Source organism: Euprymna scolopes, chromosome 3 (assembly GCF_053919585.1).
Source record: "Euprymna scolopes isolate OS-2025 chromosome 3, ASM5391958v1, whole genome shotgun sequence".
Classification (NCBI taxonomy): domain Eukaryota; kingdom Metazoa; phylum Mollusca; class Cephalopoda; order Sepiida; family Sepiolidae; genus Euprymna; species Euprymna scolopes.
This window is the reverse complement of record NC_136484.1, coordinates 67906945-67931741: the sequence shown is the minus strand read 5'-3', so window position 1 is coordinate 67931741 and position 24797 is coordinate 67906945. Positions and strand designations below refer to the sequence as shown.

The 24797-nt window shown below is 31.7% G+C and overlaps 1 protein-coding gene across 1 annotated transcript in view; it reads left to right on the top strand.

Annotated features, from left to right (window-relative positions):
* LOC145256044 (asparagine synthetase domain-containing protein 1-like) overlaps positions 1 to 24797 on the top strand; it is a 53346-nt gene that overhangs the window by 3088 nt on the left and 25461 nt on the right. The window contains exons 2-6 of the mRNA XM_080114646.1: positions 5281 to 5360; positions 7562 to 7765; positions 14174 to 14296; positions 17079 to 17198; positions 19715 to 20409. Coding sequence (XP_079970772.1) covers positions 5304 to 5360; positions 7562 to 7765; positions 14174 to 14296; positions 17079 to 17198; positions 19715 to 20409 — 1199 coding nt within the window. The 5' untranslated portion in view covers positions 5281 to 5303. The remainder of the gene's footprint in view (positions 1 to 5280; positions 5361 to 7561; positions 7766 to 14173; positions 14297 to 17078; positions 17199 to 19714; positions 20410 to 24797) is intronic.

Sequence of the window (24797 nt, the reverse complement as noted above, 5' to 3'; positions counted from 1 at the left end):
ATCGACTAAAAAAGAATTCGTTTGAATTTGATTATTTAAAATGACAGGTGATAATCAAAATTTGCGCCTTTTTTTCGAAAAAAGTATGGAGGCCTGTAAGCAGTAGTATCTTCAGATACATGTATCAACAGAACAGGTTAAAATTAATTTTATTGTCTGTGTAATTCGTTATTAAGTATCTATTTGTTTTATAAAAGGTAAGTCTTATATTGTTTTTTATCCATTTTTTTTTTATTGTACATTTTATTTATTCATAAATTTCTGCATAAATGATCTTTCATAGAAATTGACCAAAACTATAGTAAACACATGAAATGATGACAGCACTAGTTAATGTGTATAATGATGACGTTCTACACAACGGTTTAGAGATGCCTATTGTAATGGTACATGAAAACAGCATCCATACGCTAATTCATCTCCAAAAAATAAAAATGAGATTACTTTTTTAGGTGATTACATGTAGACTAAATAAATAAATAAAATTTTGGTACTTATAATGTTTTAAACCAACGCATTTAAAGTGAAAACATTGTTACGTATTTTCATGTCATGTCGAAATTAATATAAATTCCAAAAACCACAAAAAATGATCTAGTAGAAAAATAATTACGAGTAAAAATAGAATTTATCGAATTTTATTGTATGTTTTTATGTGGAAGAGTTGTGCAACCAATTCAGTATGACAAACTGATTTATCTCCCTTGACCTTAAAATGACTTAAATTAAGGGTTTGCCATTTTTAAACACATGTCTGAAGTAATTGTGGATATTTTATTACAAATACATTTAGCACATTTACTAGTAGGTATCACAAACAAAAATTTTATTTTCATTATATCTAAAAAAAAATTAATGTGGGCATATAGATTTTTGGGGTTTGTATTACTGTACACATAGATTCGAAGAAGTTGTCAAAAAACAAATATATAACAAACAAATATTATCAAAGGCAAGATAAGTTACTTTTCTACCAAACTGGATGCATTTTTTTTGTTTTTATTCAATGTAACATGTTTATTCAGCTCGAAAAACATGCAGTGTTTACCGATGTATTGGAAAATTCAAAATGGCGCCCGACACTCTCTTTAACATGGTAAGTTATGGGAAAAGGTGTTATAAATAATAAACTAGACAAAATACTATTAAAAAACACCGAATATATGTCAACCTATGTCACGGTAACATATAATGAGCAAATTTCTAACAGTATTTTGTCTAGTTTATTATTTATAGCATCTTTTCCTGAACTTACCGTGTTAAAGAGAGTGTCGGGCGCCATTTTGAATTTTCCAATACATCAGTAAACACTGTATGCTTTTCGAGCTGAATAAACATGTTACATTGAATAAAAACACAAAAAATATATCCAGTTAGGTAGAAAAGTAACTTATCTTGCCTTTGATAACATTTATTTGTTATATATTTGTTTTTTGACAACTTTTTCGAATCTATGTGTACAGTAATACAAACCCGATTTTTGTAAACCATAAACAAAAGTATCAAATTTATTTTGGTAGCTCAATTAGCCATTAAGTTATGATCGTTCCAAGTTTGAGGGAAAGTTGAAAATTTGCTATCATGGTCCAAAAGCCAAATTTCATAGTTTGGGTCCTGTGGCTCATTCATGCTGACAGTTAATTTTCATGATGATACTTCTTACTGGTCACTTGGGATTAAGTTGTAAATCTCGATGTGTAGGTACAGCCACTTTTATTAGTGGCACTCCTTGATTTATGAGCGTAGTAATATGACACCAACAGATTATTAAAGAGGAGATATTTCTCTACAAAACGAATTTCTTTCATATTTCTTTCACTGAAGTTTTCAAGTTGGATTTTTTTTATGAAAAACAACATAAACCCCTTTTTTAAGCTCATCATATTGATGAGTAACCTTTTTTCTTTAAAATGGTACTATTTTTTTATACCTGGAGACTCACAATATCATGCGCACCAAATTTGAAAAACACCATTTTTTTGTGTAAAAAAATACAGCCGCGTTCACCAAAATTAGTGACATAACTTGAATTAACCTGAAAAAAAAAACTATTAAAGACACAAGAAAAAGAATTATATATCTATAAAGCAAAAAGATTAAATTTTATTTAAATCAAAACTTTATAAAAATAACCCAAAAAATAAACGAGATATCGTAAGTTGAAGTTAAGGGAAATTTAATTTTATTTACCAGTTTTCGCATCCTAAACTAGGTCAGTTTGGGATACCTACTACTAGATCATTTTTCGTATCTTTTAGAATTTATATGCACATAAGTACATTAAAATGCGTTGGTTTAAAACATTACTAATCTATACCAGATCCATAAGGTCTGTCAGTCTTCAGGCAAAGATAGAGTGAACTAAGACAGAAGAGAGAGAACCTTGGAAGAAATGAGGAAATACACCTCTCTCTTTTTTTTTTTCTCTCACTTTAATAAATCCTTTTGTTGTTGTGCTAAAAGAGGTTTTGTTCCTTTTAATACTTATACAGAATACAGACAATGCGATTTTTTAAATAGGATTTTCAAGTTAAATTCAGTTTTTACATTATCTTTTTTTTTTTTTTTTAGGTGAAAAGTACAGAATTTGTTAGGTGAAAGTACAGAATAGTTAAAGTCCCTCACCCTATGTTAAGAATGAGTTTCTAAATAATGCTATTTTGTTTTTCAACACAGTCCGTATTCTGCATAAATACCATTTTTTTTATAAATTAAAATTCTCAATAAATCAAAAGAGTTATTAGTTGAAATGCATTTTTTCTTCTTTTTTTTTTAAAACAGTTTCTTTAAATTGTATAAAGTTTTGTAAGTTATTGTAACTTCCCTACTATCTTCCAACCTCCTCTTTGAGGTTATTTCCACGTAAAACCATAATTTATGTATATTCTTGTAAATATCATTTCACCTCCATAGCAACATATCTCAGAGGAAGAAATAAGTTTGTGCATCTATAATAATTCAATCAGTTTCTGTTGCTGTCTAGTTAAAAAATATATATATGTACATCTTCAAGATTTAATTATTCTCAGATAACTTCAATAAATTCGATGATTGTCTTTCCTTATCTCGAGTGGAACTCTTCTAAAATGAAAACAAATAATTTGTCTTGGTATGCTAAAATGCATTTGTACTGTGTTACTGAAAACCATTTCTAAGAAATGGCAAAGGACGATTTCTAAAAATGGCCTATTGAAAAGTAGATAACCAGGAACCAAACTTCTATTAATAATATAAAGAGGAGATAAATTTTTGCAAGTTAAAATATGAATTATCCCCCTTGCATTGAGTCATTATTTTAAATTGTAAACAATTTTTTAAAAAAATAATAAATAACTAGAAGGCCGTCCGGCGTTACTCGGTCGTAAGATATGCTTAAATATGATATTTTAATGTATGTAGATTTTCTTTTATTATTATAGAGCCAATTCTATATTGATTATTACAGGGTGTCTCAAAAGAAGCTGACAGATTTTAAATTTGATTAACTTCCTCAATATTTAAGTTATGCTTATCAATTTTCATGTGTAGGTAGATGAGCTTCTCCATGATTTTTTGAGATATAGTAAGATATCATAGTCTACTTATTCTAATTTTATTTACACAACTTAATCTAGGGTATGTTTTTCACAAAGTCTAATTTTAGTTATGAAAAATGATGTTACTCAAATGTCCACCATTTTCATTTTCACACTCTTGTGCTCTTTGTAGGGCATTGTCCAACACATCATTTAATGTTTCAGGGCTTATGGCCCTAATTTTCTTCTCTATATTGTTTTTAAGGGCATTTATTGTGTCTGGTTTGTTTGCATATACCCACTCTTTGAGGTAACCCCAAAGGAAGAAAGTTGCACATGTGAGATCTGGCGAGTGGGGTGGCTAATTTATCTCACAGCCACGAGAAATTATTCGGTTGCCAAATATGTCCTGGAGCAGATTTAATGTTTCTCGTGCCGTATGCACTGTTGCACCGTCCTGCTGGAACCATATTGGTGTTTTGTTTTGTACCCAAGGTCGAACAAAATCTTCAGGCATCTGGTGGTTCCGAGTTCCTATCACTGTTTCTTCTTCATTTTCAAAAAAGTAAGGTCAGATTACTTCATCCACCGTTACTCCACACCATACTGTACATTTTTGAATGTGTAATTGCCATTGTGCTGTTGCGTGGGGATTTCTGGTCCCCAAATCCTGCAATTTTGCTTATTTATGATAAAAATGGGCCTCATCAGACATAATGAGTTTTTTGAGAAAGTTTGGATCCTCCCTTGGCCAAATCGTGGAATTGCATGGCGTATTCCAGCCTTTTTCCCGGATCGTTTGGCTGAAGTTCTTGCACCATGTGAATTTTATATGGAAATTTGCCCTCTTCATGAAGAATTCTGTAAAGAAATAATCGAGAGACCCCAATTTGTCTTGATCTCCTTCTTACTGATGTGGATGGATCCTCGGCCACACTCTCTGCTAATCTCTAACGATTCTCATCACTTCTTGCTGTACGGGGTCTACCAGATTTAGGAAAATTGAGCCACCATAGCTTTTATTGCATTGGGAGTAGGGGATTTTCTTGTGTTGAAGTTTCGTTGAAATTCTCTTTGAGTTTCATTCAACCAAAAATATGACTCTACGATAAATATCCGCTCCTCGGTATTGTAACGACTCATGATTACATTGGAAGGGTTACTTTAGATTATCTAAAAAAAAAGAAAAATACAAAAAATTAAGAAAGTTATGAATTTTTTTTACCATCAGCTTCTTTTGGGACACTCTGTATTTTATAACCAAATATATATTAGTGCCTCAACTCCCAACATGACCTAGTCATAAAATATGCTTAAATATATTTTTATTGATGTAGTATTTATTATTCTAGAGCCAATACTCCATTATTGTATCTAGTGATTTCAAAAGTTAAAAAAATATGACTTGGATGCCATCAGCTAGACTCAAAACTAAAACATACAGTGTTCCAGCCTTAGTCATTCAAAAAAGTTTGAAAATTAAATGACATCATGACATTAAAATTTGAGATGATGACAAATTCAGACTTTTAGTATAATAATAGATAAACAAAAATAACTTCAAATGTTTTTTGTTTTAAAATGTTTGTTTTTCAGCAGTTGTATTTATCTTAAAAATAAATATTTTCTCGTCCTTGAAATATTCAGTTAATATGAATCAAAATTGAAATACAAAGCTTTATTTATTTTTTATTTTTTTATTTATTGCTTAAGAAAAAAATGAATTTCTTCGTTGTTTCTCATCTTTGGATTTGTATCATTTCAGATGGCATCTTGAAATAATTCATCATGTGTGGAATTTGCTGTATTTTAGGTTCTGCAGATAATGCAATCATAAAAGACAAGGTCAGTTCTCAAAACTCTGTGATTTTTGCCTAAGTCATAAACAATACCTCTTTCTCCTCCTCTAAAATATAAATTTTGGAGATTTCTTTTCAATATTATTAAAGAGTAAACATTGAACCATAAGATTATAAAAAAAAACTAACATTGTTTTGTTTCCATACTTATGGAGAGAATTCAGTTTAATATATCTTGTAAAATTGACTCTCAGTGGTAATAACAAAACATTTATTAGATTTTTTTTTAATTATGGTACAATCTCCCTAAATGACATACATCTAAGTATATTATTTTGAAAAAATTTTATTATGTTGTAGGTGTGGAGATTTCATAAATAAATTGAACACACCAATCCAAAATGGTGACCAATTTACGAATTTACTAATCTAGTATAATTATGAAACTCAAATGACCTTGTAATCCAACATCGGGTTTACGACTTCCGGTTGCGCATGCATACATAAACAAATAATCAACGCAACACTAAAACGTATTGTTTTACTGTGTACGTTTTCAGAGTCCCAATTGTTTCTTTTTTTGCGTTTAAATTTGTTACATGGAGATAGGTAACCAACCCGGAACATTCTACATAAGGAACCGAGTCACCGGTTTTCACTGGACGCTTGTAAAAAACAGAGACTTCCCCCTGAACATTAACACGCTGTATTTGTCTCTATGTAAATACGTAAATAAACTTCTCTTTCAGTATTCAAATCACAGTGTATATTAATTTATTCCTTTCACGGAATACTTTATCTTTGATCGTCCGAATAATAGGCCACCTTAGGACATATCAAAATTATCCAAATAAGCAATTGTTAATACTTTCTGTATTTTTTTTTTACATTATTCATTTCCGTATTACATTTAAGTTATTTTGACCCAATTTTCTTACAAATAAATCTACTTTAACCCGTTGACAACCATAAGAGCATTTTACAACGGCGATTTACCCACTGCCTTCATGTTTTTTTTTCATTTATTCTTCATTTTTTAATACACCTTTCTTAAAAAACATTCATACATTTTCTTCTACTCTACCAACATAAATAAATAATCCCGAAAATATGTTTTTTTTAATTCGTGTTACAAATAAATAATCAATGCGACAATAAAACATATTGTTTTACTGTGTATGTTTTCAGTGTTCCAATTGTTTTTTTTTTTTTTTTCATGTTTAAATTAAAAGGTATATCAAAATTTGAATTTAACTTTAAGTATTATGGTATCTGTTCAAACCACTTATAATTCAATGGCTGTAAGTTTTTTTTTTTTGTTTTTTCAAAAATAAACAATTATAAACAGAACGACTCATAGAAATCTATCTATATTCTTTCTTCATTTTAATATACTTTCATAGAAATGTTTCTGTGATGTCACAAAAAAACTATTTTCTTTATGTCACAAGTGTCATGCTCATACATTAATTCCATAGCTAATATAACATACTGACCCAACGGGTCACGGGTAGTCTAGTATATACTATTACTGTCAGGAATTTTTCATCTTCAACAAGTAGTCAACATCATCAGATAAATAGCTGTGTTGTTAATTGACACATTGGTAGTTATAGTGTGTAAAGTTTGTTATAGTGTGTAAAGTTTTTTATTTTTCTTTATAACAGCCATAGTATGTCTGCCTTTCTTTTTTTTCTTGTAATTGCAGCTGTAATAGTTATTAGTGAGAAGAGCATACATTCATTTTGGGTTTTAATATTTTTCTTGTATGTTGTTTTTATTATATTGGTTTTCCCATCACTCAGCCCTAGTAAGAAAAAGATCTACAGAGAAAATCTGATCGACACCATCATAAAAACTTAAGTGAGAGATCAGACTAGCCTGCTCTGCCATGTTGACTTCCTGTTAGTGACATCACTTCCTTCGAATACATGATAGCATAATTTTTAGTGGAAATTTCCTTTTCTTCTTACTAACACATACATTTAACTTATTTATTGGCTGTTTTGCATTGATATATGGCTGATGCAATATACTAATATTGTTTTACATGTTAATTAGTTTATCAATTTATATTAAAATTGAAGATGACAGGTTGATAATGGTTGTGATAACAAAAGATCTTTGTCGAATTATGAATTAGCTTTTCAATCATTTATTTTATTTTGTTTATTACATTATTATTTAACTAAATTACATCTTTGATATTGTTGGTTCTTTATTTCTTTTGTTTAAAACTTTTTACAGGAACATTTGGTGTCTGATTCCAGAATTGGAAACCGTGGACCTGATGCCTCTAAATGGGAGTCTGTTTGCCTTTCTCCAAATGCAGTGGGTGTATTCTGTGGCTATGTCCTCCATCTACGTGGAGAATTGACCTCACAACCTTTGACAGACATAGATGGAAATGTGCTCCTTTGGAATGGGGAGGTGTTTGGTGGTTTACCCGCAGTAAGTGTTTTATTAGTATTATTACTGAAAGCAGAAAAGAAAAGGTCTGTCAGCATTGCACTTTCCTTATATCTCACTTCTTTTCCTAGCAGCAGTCATACTTCTCTCTCTTTTTTTTTCTTCTTCTTCTTCTCCACAACGAACTCTCGCGCATGAGATATCATTTCTGATACACAAAAAAAAACATCATTATGCTGACACTGAAGCGCCCAAATTTATAATAATCTTATTTTCATCTTATTTTTTGAGTTGGACAGGTTCCAGGTTTGAATGCCATTGTGTCTCTACAGTGGGCACACTCCAACCGTGGGTGCCTATTGCTGTGTCTCTCCATATTGTTATTAAAATTACTTAATGACTGGGAGTTTTCACACAAGTCATTATTGGTGACAATAGCAAATGTTGTGCTCTGAATTTTGAGTAACAACAAACTTCTCCAGGTTTCCAACACTCTTCACCTCTTTTGATAACAATCATTTTGCCTTATCGCAATAGCTGTTTACCATTCATTTCTCTGTAACTTGAATGGTAATAAACCTCCCCAGGTTTCCAGTACTCTTTATATGCTTCTAATGAAGGTCTGATTGGTGTTTTCTTTCTTCAGTCTTTTCATCTTCCTTGACCTTTCATGATTATTTTGTGTAGTGCCAACCAATTTTGGTACCACTATGTTCAGTTTATTAGATTTCCATCTGTTTCATTTTCCTTCATAGTATTTGTACTTGAAACAGCATTCATCCTGAGTGGGGCTGGTTCTATTCATTTTTTCTACTGCATCCCTCACAAAAATCGACCAAACCTGATGATTTGAGATCAGTAATTGAATGATTGGGTGATCTCTAATCACTCACTATTTCGATGGCAAACTCTGTAGATATACGGGCACAGGTTGGGCCCATGTATCTACAGCTTTAATCATCATTATCAACCAGGTACTTTTGTCCTCCAAATCATTTTTTCCAACCGTGTAGAGCAGCTGAGGCAATTTTTCATATATGAACTCTGTTGGTTAATCACAAAGATCCAGCCAGTGCGGATGTCTTGTGAGGATGACTTGTTGGCAAACAGTTCATTTTGCAGCAGAAACATATTGTGTTGTTTTTAGAAGAAATGCTGCCATCAGACATGGAGAATATGATGCAGGTTAGGGTGATCGAAAGTTTCCAATCGCCTTATGTTTTCCATTCTCATTGGTCAGGACTCATTGCAATAGATGAGAATCATTTGCACAGTACTTGGTAAATCATTACTTTGATGCTGCACTTCATCTTGGGTCTTGACCAGAGCCGGGTATTGAGTCAGCAGAAGATATAATGTGATTCTTTGATGTCCACTTTACCTTAATACATGGTTGTGGTGATGGTGTCAAGATATTTGAAACTCAACCTCTTCAATATCATCATCATTGAGAACGACGAGTGTTTTGTCTATTGAGGTATAATGTAAACAAAAATCTTGCTGCTAAACTCCCCACTTAGGATGTTCCTGTAAGTATGACACCAAATTCACAGTAGTCCCTTACATCTCGGTGGCAAAGTACCGTGTCTGGGGTGAATTTGAGTAAAAGAAAAAATTAAAGACTTTTGCATTTAATTCTAACTAATGTTGGAAAATTAGTTTGAACTATTAGTTTGAAAGTTAGAATGAAGGTACCTTTTCATCTTACTTGGAACTATTGTTTCATTATATCATGTTAGGCAACACACAACAGAAAAGGAATCTGTGTATCTCCGGTCCAGAAAAATCTAAATTTCAAATAATTGCCAAAAACTAGTGAATTTTTTTTTCTAGTGAAATTGTTGTCATCATCACCTATTTTTTATAAAGTTGAGGGTGAATTGAATCTAAAATTGAGCAAAAAATAAATCAAAGAGGAAATTTATCAGATTCAATCATACTTTTTATTTTCCTAATTAAAACCTTAATTTACTTAATCTAAATATTAGATAAGAAATACCTGCAAAAAATATGTTAATATTGTAAATTAGATAGATAACAAGGCTTATCAATGTTTATTATTATCGAAAATTTCAAAATATCTAACAATTTAAACGAATATATTTTATTTTTTGTTTTTTACACATCAATATCATGTCATAATGTGTGAGTTATTATTTATCAATGCAAACAACTTCAGTTTATAACAATATAAAATCTGTTTCTCACCTGTAACAACTTGTAAATTCTTACTATAATCTTTTCAGAATCATTCTATGCCACACCATTGTGCCGCATGCAATGGTTAGGAATTACTGGTCTAAGTTAACACTTTCTTTCATAAAAATGAATTAAGCCAAGGAATGTTTTCTCTGTTGAATCCAGGGTGAGAGTAGTTTCACCTAGATGAGCTCATGTCAGAAATTTGTAATTGTAAGTGAATGGCATTGGGGATGTTCATGGTGTGAATTATTAAACTCCAATTTAAAAAAAAAAAAATTGTCCAGAATATAAAAGCTGACCATTCACCTCTATTGTCAATCAAAATTCCCCCAAGAAAGTCTGAACAATTAAAAAATCCCTATAAATATCATTTTTTGAAGAAGTGGCAAGAGCAATGACCTTGAGACACCGAAAGAGAAGGCAGACTTATTGGAAGTATCTGTTTGGCACATGCACGATTTATACCAGGCCTAAATCAACTCTATTTAATGAAGTTGAGAATTCAAACTTTTGTTTCAAGTTGCTGTTAACTACCTCATTGGAGATATTAAGTCCTATTGAACTTTTATGATTCTCCTATTATTAGCTTTCTCATTCTTCTAACAACTGAGCAGTTTTACTTTCTTCAGTCACAATAGATATAAATTACCACAGTTTAAGAGATAAGGAGCCCTTTTGCAATCGTCGTCATTGTGCTGAGGGAGATGACTACCATTTTACTAAGAGATTTGATCAGTTTTTCATATGAGGATTTAGGACGTTAATTGCAGAGGAATTTATATAATTTTTTACTACTATTTCAACTACATTTTTTCCTCAGAAAACACAACTTTGAGGAATTGCTAGAAAAAAAGATGTGACTATTTAAAAATATGACGATAATTGCAGAAGAATTGTGATATTTATTTAAACAAGTGTGACGACTTATTAAATATTCAAGTATAACATTCAACTACTTTATATAATGTAACAAAGTTTTATAACATTGATAATAAAAAATGTAAAGTGCGACGATATTGTATTTTTTTATTCAAATAATTGCAAGAAAAAAATGATTGTTTTTGACTACTTTGTTTAATGTAACAAAGTCATATAACATTAATAACAAAAATATAAAAAAGAAGGAAAATGTGATGCTAATTGCACAAGAAAAAAGTTGCAATGACTTTTTTTAATATAACAATTTAAGTTAATTTTTTATAAGACAGTTTCTATTTTACATAAAACAATATTGATCCTTGGTACAATTAAATATTCTTGGGAATATCTGCAATTATAGTCACATTTTTACATAGTAGCATCTTTCTTTTATTCAATTCCTTGAAGTTGTGTTTTCTAATGAAAAAAAAGTAATTGAAAAAGGTTGTCAAAAAATAACAATTTCTAAATAATCTTTTTGCGTGTTTAAAAGGACTGAGGGGATAGGGGGAGGCATTTTTTATATATATAATAATTGCAAAATTAAAGACCAAAGGTTTTTTTCTTTTTATTATGCTTCTTCTCAAAAGTTTTACATTTCACAACACATTTACACTATCAATATACATATCAAATTTTTGTTGAATATTTCAACTAAAAATACCATCTTCATGCCTTCTTTTAATTATTTTTTTATTCAACACGTTCCGTTTTAAAATAAGCTATCATCTTGCTATTCTTTACCTAGTCTAACACCTTGTTCCAAAAATATATTAATATTAGCAAAACGATTCAATTGGCTAGTGGATGTAGTTTTGTGAAATTTATTTTCCAGATTGATGAGAAATATTAAAACAAAAAATTCCACCATAGTTAAAAGTGCTATTGTAGCAACCATCACGATGATAGCTGATACAATAGCATTTCTAACACGGTCCACAGAGAAAAAGAGTACGAGTCCTGCAATGTATCATCGGGGATTAAACCCAGTATATTTCACTTACAAAATTGAATCTTGTTTTTTATGTTTTTTCGGTACGGTAATGAAAGTTCACTTATTTGGTATGATAATGAAAGTTCACTTATTTGGTATGGTAATGAAAGTTCACTTATTTGGTATGATAACAAAAGTTCACTTATTTGGTATGTTAATGAAAGTTCACTTATTTGGTATGATAATGAAAGTTCACTTATTTGGTATGATAATGAAAGTTCACTTATTTGGTATGGTAATGAAAGTTCACTTATTTGGTATGGTAATGAAAGTTCACTTATTTGGTATGGTAATGAAAGTTCACTTATTTGGTATGGTAATGAAAGTTCACTTATTTGGTATGTTAGTGAAAGTTCACTTATTTGGTATGTTAATGAAAGTTCACTTATTTGGTATGTTAATGAAAGTTCACCTATTTGGTATGTTAGTGAAAGTTCACTTATTTGGTATGGTAATGAAAGTTCACTTATTTGGTATGATAATGAAAGTTCACTTATTTGGTATGTTAATGAAAGTTCACTTATTTGGTATGATAATGAAAGTTCACTTATTTGGTATGATAATGAAAGTTCACTTATTTGGTATGGTAATGAAAGTTCACTTATTTGGTATGGTAATGAAAGTTCACTTATTTGGTATGGTAATGAAAGTTCACTTATTTGGTATGTTAATGAAAGTTCACTTATTTGGTTTGATAATGAAAGTTCACTTATTTGGTATGATAATGAAAGTTCACTTATTTGGTATGGTAATGAAAGTTCACTTATTTGGTATGTTAATGAAAGTTCACTTATTTGGTATGTTAATGAAAGTTCACCTATTTGGTATGTTAGTGAAAGTTCACTTATTTGGTATGTTAATGAAAGTTCACTTATTTGGTATGATAATGAAAGTTCACTTATTTGGTACAGTAACGAAAGTTTACTTATTTGGTACGGTAATAAAAGTTCACTTATTTGGTATGGTAATGAAAGTTCACTTATTTGGTATGGTAATGAAAGTTCACTTATTTGGTATGTTAATGAAAGTTCACTTATTTGGTATGATAATGAAAGTTCACTTATTTGGTATGTTAATGAAAGTTCACTTATTTGGTATGGTAATGAAAGTTCACTTATTTGGTATGGTAATGAAAGTTCACTTATTTGGTATGGTAATGAAAGTTCACTTATTTGGTATGGTAATGAAAGTTCACTTATTTGGTATGGTAATGAAAGTTCACTTATTTGGTATGGTAATGAAAGTTCACTTATTTGGTATGGTAATGAAAGTTCACTTATTTGGTATGTTAATGAAAGTTCACCTATTTGGTATGTTAATGAAAGTTCACTTATTTGGTATGGTAATGAAAGTTCACTTATTTGGTATGGTAATGAAAGTTCACTTATTTGGTATGGTAATGAAAGTTCACTTATTTGGTATGGTAATGAAAGTTCACTTATTTGGTATGATAATGAAAGTTCACCTATTTGGTATGGTAATGAAAGTTCACTTATTTGGTATGGTAATGAAAGTTCACTTATTTGGTATGTTAATGAAAGTTCACTTATTTGGTATGGTAATGAAAGTTCACCTATTTGGTATGTTAATGAAAGTTCACTTATTTGGTATGATAATGAAAGTTCACTTATTTGGTATGGTAATGAAAGTTCACTTATTTGGTATGGTAATGAAAGTTCACTTATTTGGTATGGTAATGAAAGTTCACTTATTTGGTATGATAATGAAAGTTCACTTATTTGGTATGTTAATGAAAGTTCACTTATTTGGTATGATAATGAAAGTTCACTTATATGGTATGATAATGAAAGTTCACTTATTTGGTATGTTAATGAAAGTTCACTTATTTGGTATGATAATTAAAGTTTACTTATGAGCATTCTTTTGCATGAACGAATTGAGATAAACAGAGGAGAAACTTTCCTTCCAGGAGAGAAAAAAGTTGATGCAACTAGTTGGGACCACGTCAAGTGTTCAACAACAGACAAAAAAAAAAAAAAAGATTGAAGTGGTGTCATTCATGTTAAGTTACTCAATTGACAAGCTTCATATTTTGGAGAATTGTTAATTACAATTCGAGAAATAATTTTTTTTCATTTTTTTTTTTTTTTTTTAATTTTTGCATGTTTTCAAATTTCACTTCTATAGCCATTACCTACTTTAAAAGGTTTTATCAAAACAGTTTCTATTCTTCTCTCTAGTAAACCTAATCTCTCTCAGTAACTAATCTTATCCTCTTTTTATTAGTTTTGTTATTGCTTTTTTGTATGCATCCAATCTTTAACATGTCATCTGTCATACCATCCAATAATTATCTTATACTATATTTTCCCCAGTTACAAAAAGACGATAATGATACGCAAGTCCTCTTGGAAGAATTGTCTTCTTGTCATGATGATGAACAGTTGGTGTCTTTATTCTCATCTCTACAAGGACCCTGGGCTTTTATTTATTGGCAGGTAATCTCTCTCTTCTTCCCCCCCCTCTCTCTCTCTCTCTCTCTCAGATAAATAACATCTTTGGTTGTAATCAAGGTTGTCTGCTCTGCACACTCAGGATACTGGTGACAGACAAGATATAGTCCCTTCTGATTAATGATTATCTTTCTCGCAGGTAATGTGAAAACTCCCCCACCTTTCCTCATGTTAAGAATGGCTTTCTTGTTCACTTGTGTTAATATATCTAATTATCCAGCCAAATGGGCAGCAGAAACCAAAAGGTAATCTTGACTATAACCGTATTATTTTTTAATTTGAATTTCTTAAAGATCAACATAATCCTTGCTGTTTGACTTCAATTAATTGAGAGAGAAAAATATCTGAAACACAATACAATCACAATTGATATACTCACGTTAGATTACTAAAGTTGAGCAACATTGAGCCTGATCAGTACTACATGAGTGACAATTTGAAGATACCAGGTGCTGTCGGTGGGAGAATGGTGACTTTTCCCTACAAAAATATTGTCAAAATTGAGATGTGGCTGACAACTGTAAAATAGAGGTTATCCTCTATATAATGTCTTACCATTCTCATTGGGAAAATGTTGTATTGCACAACATTCATGTTTAGATGATCATGTCTGGAATAATATGATGATATCCAAATGTATTGCAATGCAATGATGACTAATGCACAGGTGCTGGCGGAAGTGCAGCATGTCCTATATATTTTCATTTATATATCATTTAGTTTATATATAATATTATATATATTTCATTTAGTTATTATATGATTTAATTATATATATATACATCTAATTTAATTATATATATTATTTAGATATTATACTTGTACAGTATATATATATATATATATATATATATATATATATCCATCCTTGAGGCATTGCTTATTTGAGCCAAAAAACCAAACATCAACCACCAGACCTGGAATGAGGGTGGGGATGGCGTACTCAAATGTTTATAGACACGTTATCTGATCAGTCAATTCACCAATGAACATTCACTATACCACAGTACCCAAAGATTACGCATGTGGGTTGAAAACGTTAGTATGTAGCAGTTAACAAACTATTTACTATAAGCGGATCAATGCCCAGTGCCAAAGTGATTCGGCCACACTGGCCAATCGGTTGGCGGGGCGCATTGATTTGAGCTGTTCCCTTAAGGACTATTTTTAGCCCTTTGGGATCTCAGCTGCGATCGTCAGAGAGACACCAGCAAGCGACCTATACAGACCTCTCTCACTCACTCCTCCCACTGCTACTTGTTGACGACTGCAGTCTGATGGCAGAAGACACCTTTAAACAGACATTTACACTTTCTTTCTTTCTCTTCAGTCTGAGATACAATCTCGCCTTTTCTAAATAAACCCTTTATTATTCGTTTTGTTAAAAGCAATGTCGTTTGGCCTTGTGTTTATTTAAGTAATTATTAGGAAAGAAATGCACATTTCCCTCCTATAACTACATTTGGCAAATTTCTCTACTCTTTAAACCAAAAACATGAGAAATTTAGCCAGTCATTTTGAAAATTTTGATAAAAAGTGAATATGCAGAGCGTTTTTTTTTTTTTTTTTTTTACAAAGGAATCACCACTTATCAAGGTCTGGAAGCCACTTAAGGATAACGGTTAATGAGTGTACAGTAGTAGGGAAAATATCATTAATTTTTAGTTGTGGAAATTTGGTAAATTACATTACTTAAGGAGACGGCTCATCAAGAACTTGTTCACAGACTTTGTGTGTCACACTTACATCTTTTTTCTTCCGAGTGACTGTTAATTTTTATGACCTTCCATTTCTTGTAATAAATAATTTTACTCAGAATTCTTCATAAATTTTGGTTTTGATTTTGATTATAGCTGATGGCACTCAAGTTATCTATTTTTTTATAAATAATTTTGCCAAGAATTCTTGATAAGTTTTGGTTTCAGTTTCAATTATAGCTGAAGGAACTCAAGTTATATATATATAAATTTTTTTTTCTTCATGAGTTTGGGTTTCAGTTTTGATTCAAGTTGAGCATTATCTGAAGATAACGGTTTCAATCCTACCAAAAGCTGGCCGGAGGCTTAGTTGGCCAAAACTTGGTGAGACGAAAAACAACTATGGAAGGCAGTAATTGCTGAGAATGCAGTTAGGAGATTCAGAGTTCCTATCCATCGCAGTTACTACCTGACAAAGGCCAGAGGACTAGTTAGCCGAAACATTGTGAAACAACAACTAAAAGATGAGAATCGTCCGCAAATAAATAAATAATTAAAATATCATATTTAAGTGTATTTTATGACCAGGTTACACCGGGCGTTCCTGCTAGTATATATATTATTATTATTATTATTATTATTATTACTTTTTTGTTTCAAACCTGACTGGAATATTAATGTTTTTGAAACATCTATAGCCAATATAACTATTAGGTTGGTTCAAAAATAATGTTTTTTGATGTTCAACTATATATAAAAAAAAAAAAAAGACATTATTTTTGCACCAACCTAATAAAATAATAAAACAATGTTTTTGGAAATTTTTGGGTTAAAATTTTTTTTTTTCTGAAACAGCAACTATAAGTGTGTGTATGTGTTCATGTATGTGTGTGTGTGGAAGTGATGTGATTATCAATATAAATTGTTTGCTTTAATCATAAAACTCCCAGTTGAAGATTCGTAAACTTAAATATATTTTTTTACATTAAAATATGGTAAAATGATAAAAATCAGACTGCTCTTTAATGAAGCCTACAGATTTCTTTTTTTTCCTGAACATTTCCTCACAGGCTGCAAGTCAAAAGTTATGGTTTGGCAGGGATGTTTTTGGACGTCGGAGCCTTTTGTGGCATCTACCCGATTCAACAGATGATGCTTTTATCCTGAGTTCTGTTCGCATTGGAGTCCAGGTTAGTTTTCTGACTGTAAACCATGTTGTAGGAAAGGTTTGAAAAAGGGACATATTTTGGATTATCCATTATTTTTATTTGTATTTGTTATAATCTGTAAAACAATCTTAAGACGTAATATTTTAATGAATCAAATCAACACATGAAACTATTTTGCTAGATAATCTATCATTCTGGTAATATTAATGTCTCCTTAAATGTCAAACTACACTGCTCTAAATGTTGAATGTTCTCCCTCAAGTTGAGCAATGTCCTATACTTATTTCTTTCCTCTTTGTACCATCTCATTTTTAACACTTGTTTTTTTTTGTTTTTTTTTTTCTATCCTGCAAATTTATAAATGCCTGAAGTGTTATTTATTTGAATCTATATTTTATATTCTAAACCTATATCCTTTGTCACTTCTGCTTTAGTATTATTTGACTGGCTAGTCTTTAAGATGAATAAAGAAAAACTATACATTATTTAAGTTATCTGTAAAGCCTGCTTTCATGAATAAATGCTTGTAGGAAATTAACTGTTGTGATCGTCAGTTTTAAAAACATTTTTTTAAATGATACCAGTATCAGGACTAGAGTTATCTCCCTTGATGAAAAATTGGTTTCCAAATTAGAGTTATTTCCATAAGGAAAAAAGGGATATTTGGTTGGAAACTCTTACACCACACCTAATGGAGAAATAGGACTAGCTTTCGTTTTCATGAGGACATACTATTGAGAGCACTGGGTTTGGAGATCCCCTTTTTAGGAGTTCCAATTTGGGAGGAAGTTTTTGGGGAAGAGACGATTTTAGGAAGACATTTGTAGTGAAAACTTTTTCTAAGTTTATACTTAAATGTGAGACAAATGTTAAATTATAAAAACAAGCAGAATAATTAATTCAAAAGCATAAATCTACAATTCGAAAGCATAAATCTATATAATTTATATTTATATACGTTTAAAATGGAAGTTTACATAGCTAGGATAACACAGTGTTTGTTCATATTTATAATATAGAACAGGTGGGATTCTTTAGCAGAGATATCAAAAAAGTTTGAATCAGTAGTTTAAGGGCCGTGAATTATCTACAGGTTTGAAATCATAATCAAAACCTCTCACTCAATTTTAAAAATTATATTTCATTAAAAGCTATTAATAAGAGTCAATGTTCATTTGTTTTCATAGTAGAAAGAAAGCTCAACGAGGAAAGTTTGAGATATTTCAATGAATAAGTTTATACATTAGTTTTCAATGAGAATATCGTAATGAGAAAAGGTTTATAAGTCATGTGTCTGTATGTTTGTTAATGTTTGCATGCATATGTTTATGACTATGCATGAGTTGAGATAGCAGCAACCATAAGGCTCAACAGAGAGATCGTAGCTCTGTTGGGGGATTTCAGTTCAACTGTTAATAAAAAAAATCTGTTTTTTTTTATACATCCAAAATGAATCAAAATTAGCAATTTTTATAAATTTAAAGAAATACATCTGATTGACCTGGAATGTTTTTTATTTGATTTTATTAATTCAGGTAAATGCAATGTACAGAGAGACTTAACAGACACGAGTATTTTCACTTTAGACACCATAAACTTTGCTCACTACAAAGCAAATCCCCTAACAAAAAAGACACTATGAGAAAATGTAACTCTTCACATTACCTTTTACATAAATAATTTTTGCATTTTTATTTATGAGAACAATGTGTTCTGTATGTAACGTTATAACTCACTTGTTTCATTTAATGCTTTTCTAATTTGTTATAGACAAACTGCTAATAAATGAAATGTCTTCAGAGCTTTTTAACTGTTGTTTACTTTCCGACACATGTGATTGCTAATCAATACACAGTGAATTTTAGCATCACCTGCACGTGCTCAGAGCATTGATTTTAAATTCTCCAATTTGCTAATCTTGATGAAATAGGATATAAAAGATTCTAATTCTTCAAGTTTATTCCCACCTTAGAAAAAAAAAAAATAAAATGAATGCATTAAAAAATATCTAAATCGATTACTTAATTTAGCTCATTTGCAACATTTCCATCTATTTTTACTGAAAGAAATTGTATTGTTTAGGGATTTTTTAATGGAAATCTGTTATTCTGAGATCAAGTAGATTTTGTTTTTTTATATGTTTAGAAAAGCAAGTGTGCTACCACATGCGCGACATCAATTCTGTGTGCCGTGGTCTTCTTTTTAATCTTCCATTCACCAACCCACAAGTATAAAAAAATAAACAACGCAAGAGGAATAAAAAGCTCCAACACATTCTCTAGATACCAGTTGAGTTTTAGGTACGTGTGTGACACCAATGTGGGAAATGGCCCTCTAAATTCTAATGTCCACATCTTAGTAGCCTAGCGGGGGGGGGGGTCCATAGTATTACACATAATCTTTCAGTCCATAGTATTACACATAATCTTTCAGCGACATTAAATACTGTGTTATGCTAAACTCATTCTTTTCAGTTGCTAATATAATTTGACTGCTAAATCACAAATTGCCATTTATTTTATTTCCTTTCAATCCAGGAATTTACAGAAATCCCATCTTTAGGAATATTTAACCTAAAATATAACTCGGAAGCAACTACTCATCGATCAGACCAGCTGATTCTCTACCCATGGCTTAACCCTGTTTGGCCAGCCACAGGAGAGTACATGGACAAAGATCTTGAATCAAAGACAGCCGGTGTCATTTCCCATTGTCCGTACATATCATTGCACATATCATCATTTACACCTCACACTTTTCTTCCATCAGTTTGTAAAGATCTCCCGCCTTCAGACTATTGTCTCCCTCAAACAGAAACTGCAAATGTCAATTATCTTAATTCTGTATGGGAATCGAACTCAAAACTTCGGCAAGAAGCCAAAAAACTGACTGAGGTTTTAGGCGAGTCGGTCTTCAAGCGTGTGTTCAACCAGAATAAACGTCACCTTTTCGGTGATAACTGCTTGAATCGTTGTTCTCGACAAGTCAGTATTTGCCATGCAAACATCAACAACTCAAATGGAGATTCAACTTCCAATTCATTTGAAATGAAAAATACGCAAGAAACAGAAACATCAATAAAAAAATTAAATATCCATCAGACATTGACACTGGAGAATGTAGAGCTTAACAGTTCTGATACCATACAAGACGTCATTCATGGGAAAGCAAGTGTGGCTATTTTATTTTCTGGAGGATTAGATGCAACTGTCATTGCAGCATTGGCTGACCGGTGAGTTGTTCTTTTTTCTTCATTTTACCTCTCTTTCTTGATGTGGCTACTGACAAATTGTTCATTTTTTCTCATATATATGCAGAATACAAATCATACTATTTTTTTTTTTTTTTAGATCAGATCTCCAAGAAAATTTAATTTTTATAGTATCTTCTGTTTATTCGATTGTTAGATGAAAGTACAGAATAATTACTCCCTTTCCCATGTTAAAAATGCTAAGGAGGAATTGACCTAATAATTCACTCCTGTTCGTTTGTTCCCCCTTTTCTCAATAACCATGGCTTCGATTTTTAAAAGATTTTGCACAAACATTAGTCATGGTGAAAGTAAATTTTTACCAGAATGGATTTTCCGAAATAACTCTGGTTATACCCCTACGGGGCCATTATAGGGGTAAAATTGCCACCAAATCATTTATTCAATCATTTGATTTTTCAATAACGACGCCATGGATTTTTTATTAGTTATGGTGAAAGTAAATTTTTCATCTATAGAGGGGTACTCCATATGCTCGTCTTGTTAAAATAATAATATTTCAGCACAGTCCATATTCTGCATAAATATCCAGTTTTTAACTACATAGGACAGAACAAGTAACTATCTGTTTTTGTATTACTTAGGTTTTTGGAAAAAAGAATTAGGTACTTCTGCACTTTACAAACTCTGCTATTTTTTAGATAGGATTTTCAAGTTAAATTTTTACGGTATTTTTTGTTTATTAAATTGTTAGATGAATGTATAGAATAGTTTTTAAAAAAAACACACCTTCCTACTCTCCATGTTAAGAATGGGTTTCTAAATAATGTTACAGGGTAGAACGATAAAGTTGTCGCCCTAAAGAAAACAATACAGTTTTTATTTTAAAACTTTTATTGAAAAATTCAATTTAGGTAACTTGATTATGTAGTAGAGCTGACAGCTATTCAATGTAGCCGCCTTCAGCCTCAATCATCACCTCGATATGGGTCCGGAACTGGGAGCATGCTTTTTCCACAAGTGCCGGCAGAAGCTCGGCGAATACTGGCGATCAGATTGGCTTTGTTGTTGTGAGAGGTCTTGTTGGTGATGTTCTCAATGTATGACCAAAGGAAGTAGTCCAGAGGGTTCAGATCGGGGGAGCAGATGGGGGAGCAGCAAAAGAAGGGTACAAAGTCATAACACTACTTCTGAAGCCAAGCCTGGGTCTGTTTGGACTTGTGGGCCAGCACCGAGTTCTGCTGCCATACCTAAGGTCTGCCAGTGGCCACCTGATTGCATCAAGGGATCACCACACTCTTCAGCATACCCAGGTACACTTTGGTGTTGACTTTCAAGCCGACTTCGAAGATGTGATATGGTCCTTACTTGAAACCACACCAAAGACCATAACCATGACTGGAAACTTTGTTGAGCTGTGCCCTCAAGCATTGAACCATCCGGATTTGTATTTTGAATGTGCTGGCAATGGTCCTGGATGTCATAACTTGGATCAGTAGAGAGCATGAGTTGTACAGCGGCGCATCTCCGATCTCGCTTGTTGAACGTTGTGTCACTTTCAGATATGATAGAAGGCTCCAATCACTCTTGGGATTTGTACACAACTGATCAACTAGTAGATGGTCTGCAACAAAAGGAGAAAGCCGGTTTTCATCAAATGGAAATGGAATCATGTCGTCTTTCTGGGGCAACAATTTTATTGTTCCACCCCGTATTATTTCAGCACACTCCGTATTCTGCATAAATACCTTTTTTGTTCCCTCTCTTTGTTTTCTTTTGATGTGGTTGCCATTAGTGATATGTTTCATTTAGATGCTTCTTTACTATGCTAGTTTCAAAGAATAAACTTAATCTCCAATGGCAAGTGTAATCCTGAAACAACCAATTTGTGCAGTTTGTTTTTGGGAGTTCTCTGTGATCTGTGGATTAATGGAAAACTCAAGTACAAGATTTACTGAACCATTAAAATGTTACTGAAAATTTTCCATATTTTTTTTCTGGTCAGAGATAGGTTAGTTTGGAAATCAATTCTTAAAGTCGTCCAACTCATGTTAGCATATAAAACAAACGTTAAACCTAATATGATGATAATCCTTAAATATTTAAGGGAAGTAATCATGTAATTAGTTATTTCCCTTGATTTTTGCCAAATAAACAGTTAAAAATACTTTATATTTTTAAATATTAAAGGTGTAGCTGAGAAGAGATCTCCCTGCAAGACCGAGCGAGATGTAAGCTAAAATTTACATATAAATCGACTCACTCAAATTATCCATGTACAAAAAAAAAAAAAAGAAAACACAATTCGACCTAACATTGGTTTAAAAATCCTACTAGAATTACAAAAGAGCAAACAAAAAAAAAATTTTTTTGCTTCAGACAAGCAGATTATTTAACTTCAATTACATTGAATACTTTGTTTTAGTTTTGATAACTTTTTTCCTTCAATTAAAAAATTATTACAAAGTAGTAGTACTACAGACGAACAAACGAATTTTTGCCCCTTTGTGCTAGGCTGTCGAAACTTTATTACTTTATTCAAACAAAGTTTTGAAGAATGTCTGAAAATTTCCTTTTATTTTTATACACTCACACACACTAAAAAAGACGATTTTTCCTTTTAGTATTATTTATTAATTGTGGCATTTTATATTTAAACGTTTTTTTGTGTGCAAATTTCTCTTGGACGGCTAGTCCATAAAATTTTCTTTTGTTTGTTTGGTCTGTTGGTTTTTTTCACTGCAAAAAAAGTTTGATATCTTTACCGCCATTCATAGAAGATGCGAAATTATGGTTTGCACAAGTGGATGCTTTTTTTTTCTTCTTTTCACGATGTCCCCCCACATAATTAGCTACGCATTTTGTGTTGTGGCATGTCGGCACCATTAGCTAAAACAGTTCAGGATATAATAACTAACCCACCTCCAGGAATGACATACGAAGACTTAAAAACAGAGGTGCTAAAACGAAACACTCTTCAAGACTATCAAACTTTCTCCGACCACTTATTCAACAAACGTGAACCCTCACAAATTTTTGTCAAGCACATAAAATCCACAGACATCAATAATCACCGCCATAGAAGTCACACCAGTTTAAAACGAGTTAAGCTGTTTAAAACCTCAACGACTGAACATCATGGAAGAAGTCACACCAATTTAAAACAAGTTAGCTGCGACACGCACATTGAAAAACTCGACGACTGCACTTTGTTGATTCAACCAACGCATAGGGAACCCGATCAACACGAACGATGATCACCGACATGGGTACAAACTTGTCTGCATTTGGCACTGCGGACTTGCTTGCAAGCCTTTGTGTAACTGATGCATTTGCAGACTAAGAATGTACAGACGTACTTGCACTGACACATTTTCAACCGTTTACAGTCACCGATAAAAAACAACTGAACAAGTAACTCAACCATACAAAACAAGAACAAGGAGGACAGTTCACTGGCCCAAGAAACTCGCAAAAGATTACTGTACCTAAATTCTATGATCACCTTCTGCTACAGACGCATCAGTGTCGGACGGCGGTGATATTCCCACAACCGTCCTTGGTGGGGAGCCCTGTAGCAGAGAAGAGATCTCTTTGCGAGACTGAACGAGAGTTAAGCTAAAATTTACATATAAATCGACTCACACAAAGAGTAAAGAGCATAAAACCGGTTGACGTCTAAAAGGCAAACAACACATGCTATCAGAGTATCCACTTCGACGAACGGACATCATTAAAAAGGAAAGTTTCCACATTAATTACACATTGCATAGATGGTATGAAAACAAAATCTAACAGCATATAATTCAATAGTCTGGTATTGGAGCCAGGAGTTTCTTGTGTTACTTTACTTTCTTTGGCAATGACTATGCTAGTACATATATATATATATATATATATATATATATGCTTCACTTTTTTGTTATCAAGTAAGATCTTTGACTTACTTGTTGTTTCATCAAATACTTTTGTATGCAAAATCCGATCCCACATTTTGCTAATTCCTACCCTCTGATGAGAAGGAAAGTATTTCTTCAAAACTCTGCGGATTAAGGACTATTCACTTATCAAGTGTTTCCTTTTCAGATTAAATGTTTTTTTCTCATTTCAAAGTGTTTTTTAATATGTTTTATTAACTATTTGCTCCTATATATATATATATATATATATATATATATATATATATATATAGCTTAAGTGATTATCTAAACATCTATGTAGATAATATTTAAATATTTATGAAATAATTATTTGTAGCCTCTTTAGTGAGTAAATAAAAGAAGCTCTCAAAAGCTATAATGCATGTTCCTTCTTGTTAAACACTGTTATGATGGTCGATTATAGCTGTCCATCTCTTGACATATATAGGGCTTATTTCTCAATTCGTTTGTGGCCATTTACCATAGCCT